Here is a 1,814-nt window from a genome sequence, read left to right on the forward strand (position 1 = left end):
ATAATAAATATAGAAAATTATACGTGAAAAAAGTATTTTTGTGAGACTGTTGGACCTCAGTGTCTTAAAAAGAGTTAGACTTTTATAATCGTAAATGATCCAAGCCAGCTAAGCAAATCCTATGTAATTCAAGTAAACAGTAAAACAAGGGCTGAGAATGCAACTAATAAAAATACAGCGTGTTTGTAAAGATTTGGTTTACAAAATTGTACGACTGTGTCCATTTGCAATTTTGCTATTCATCAGTCATTCTCCCAAGTCTGAAGCATATCATTTATTAGAGCTTTTATAATTATCAGCCATGATTTAAAAAAAAATGGAACGGGAAACAGAAGAGAATTTAGCTCATGACCTTCCATGAAAGCCATGCATAGTTTAATGACAGTATGACATGATACAGATCTCCAGCACAAACCAAAATGGCTTTATCCAATGCATAAGAGCGAAATCATATTGATAAGTGCGGAATAAACGTTAGTCCATCCAACCGAGCTCTATGAAGGCCTCATGGAGCTTCATTTGTGTCTCTGGATGACTCTAAGCTGAACTTCCTGTACATACAATATAGCCTTTTCTGCACTTAGACATTTCCATACGTCTGGAAATCTTGAAGTAATTACAGCATTATAAAAGATAATGAAAAAAGGAAAAAATACACTTCACTGCTTACTTATATACTGCAATATTCACATGGAAAATTCACATAAATCAACATTGGTTATTAACATTTAAGAAACGTCTAGGATCTGAGTTACAAGCAGTTAGAGAACGGTCTACAAGTGAGTCCAAAAGAGAGAAATCAAGGCTGGAAGACTCAGACGAAATGGAACAAATCTTACCTTGCTCTGATTGTAAATCTATGGTGCACGGCAAATACAAGAAAGGTACCATTAATATTAGATTAATATTTGAGTATTGTTTGAATATTAATAAAGATTATATTAAATATTAATAAGGCTTATCTTTCAAATATGGAGAAGAAAGCAAGTAAATCTCTGGCGATCTACATGCCTAAAGGTTACACGTATTAACAAAATGCAAATTCTATCCTTAGTATTGCTGGCTGGTGTTCTTAGTGTTACTTAGGTCCTTGCATATCTTTGTGGTCAATCACCGGTATTGAAATAAAACCAAAAAAAGATAAATGATTTGCATGATATTGGTGCGTTTGGGTAAACTGTGCACGGCTAGTTTTCTACAAATTATCATTAGATAATCTGTAGAATATTTCATATGGTAAATAAGATTTTAAAAATCTTTTATGATTATAGCCAATATTTTTACCATCTACTTTTAGAATTTTCTATTCATATTAATTTTCATTTAAACTATTCAAAGGTTGGATTCAGTTTATCAGCTCATTCATATGGTAATATCAATATTCTTTTCCTTTACACCATTTAATACTGTAAGTAATTAGACATACTTCTATACAATAATCTGCCTAATCCTTAGCTGCATATAATAAAAATGACAATTGCAATGGTGCATTATTCATGCTGCATAAGGTGTCTGTATCCACCCCAACCAATCTGTTGTGATAAATGCTTTGCATGATTATTCATTTATATATTCCAATCACACAATCCTTGGATGCAACTGATTAGCAAACACTTGAAACACCTTCTCAAAATCGCATCATTTATATTTCACTTGTTTATACACAGATCAAAGATTCATCCATCTTCCTTTCCCTGTCTCTTGGACTCTGACACACAGGCTTCCTATCTCCTTTGTTTGCAAAATCAATGAGGAGTCCTAAGTTAAGCATCGCACATGGAAGTTAAACTTTTGTGACTTACAAGCTTGAGTTG

At 32.9% G+C, this 1,814-nt stretch overlaps 1 protein-coding gene across 1 annotated transcript in view; it reads right to left on the minus strand.

The window, feature by feature from the left end:
- Nucleotides 1-1,814, minus strand: part of LOC119592189 (glutaminase liver isoform, mitochondrial-like) — a gene marked incomplete at its 3' end in the record, with an annotated part of 133,529 nt that overhangs the window by 65,762 nt on the left and 65,953 nt on the right. Inside the window, 1 exon segment of the mRNA XM_037941019.1 lies at nucleotides 840-857. Coding sequence (XP_037796947.1) covers nucleotides 840-857 — 18 coding nt within the window.

Source organism: Penaeus monodon, chromosome 29 (genome assembly GCF_015228065.2).
Source record: "Penaeus monodon isolate SGIC_2016 chromosome 29, NSTDA_Pmon_1, whole genome shotgun sequence".
NCBI lineage: Eukaryota > Metazoa > Arthropoda > Malacostraca > Decapoda > Penaeidae > Penaeus > Penaeus monodon.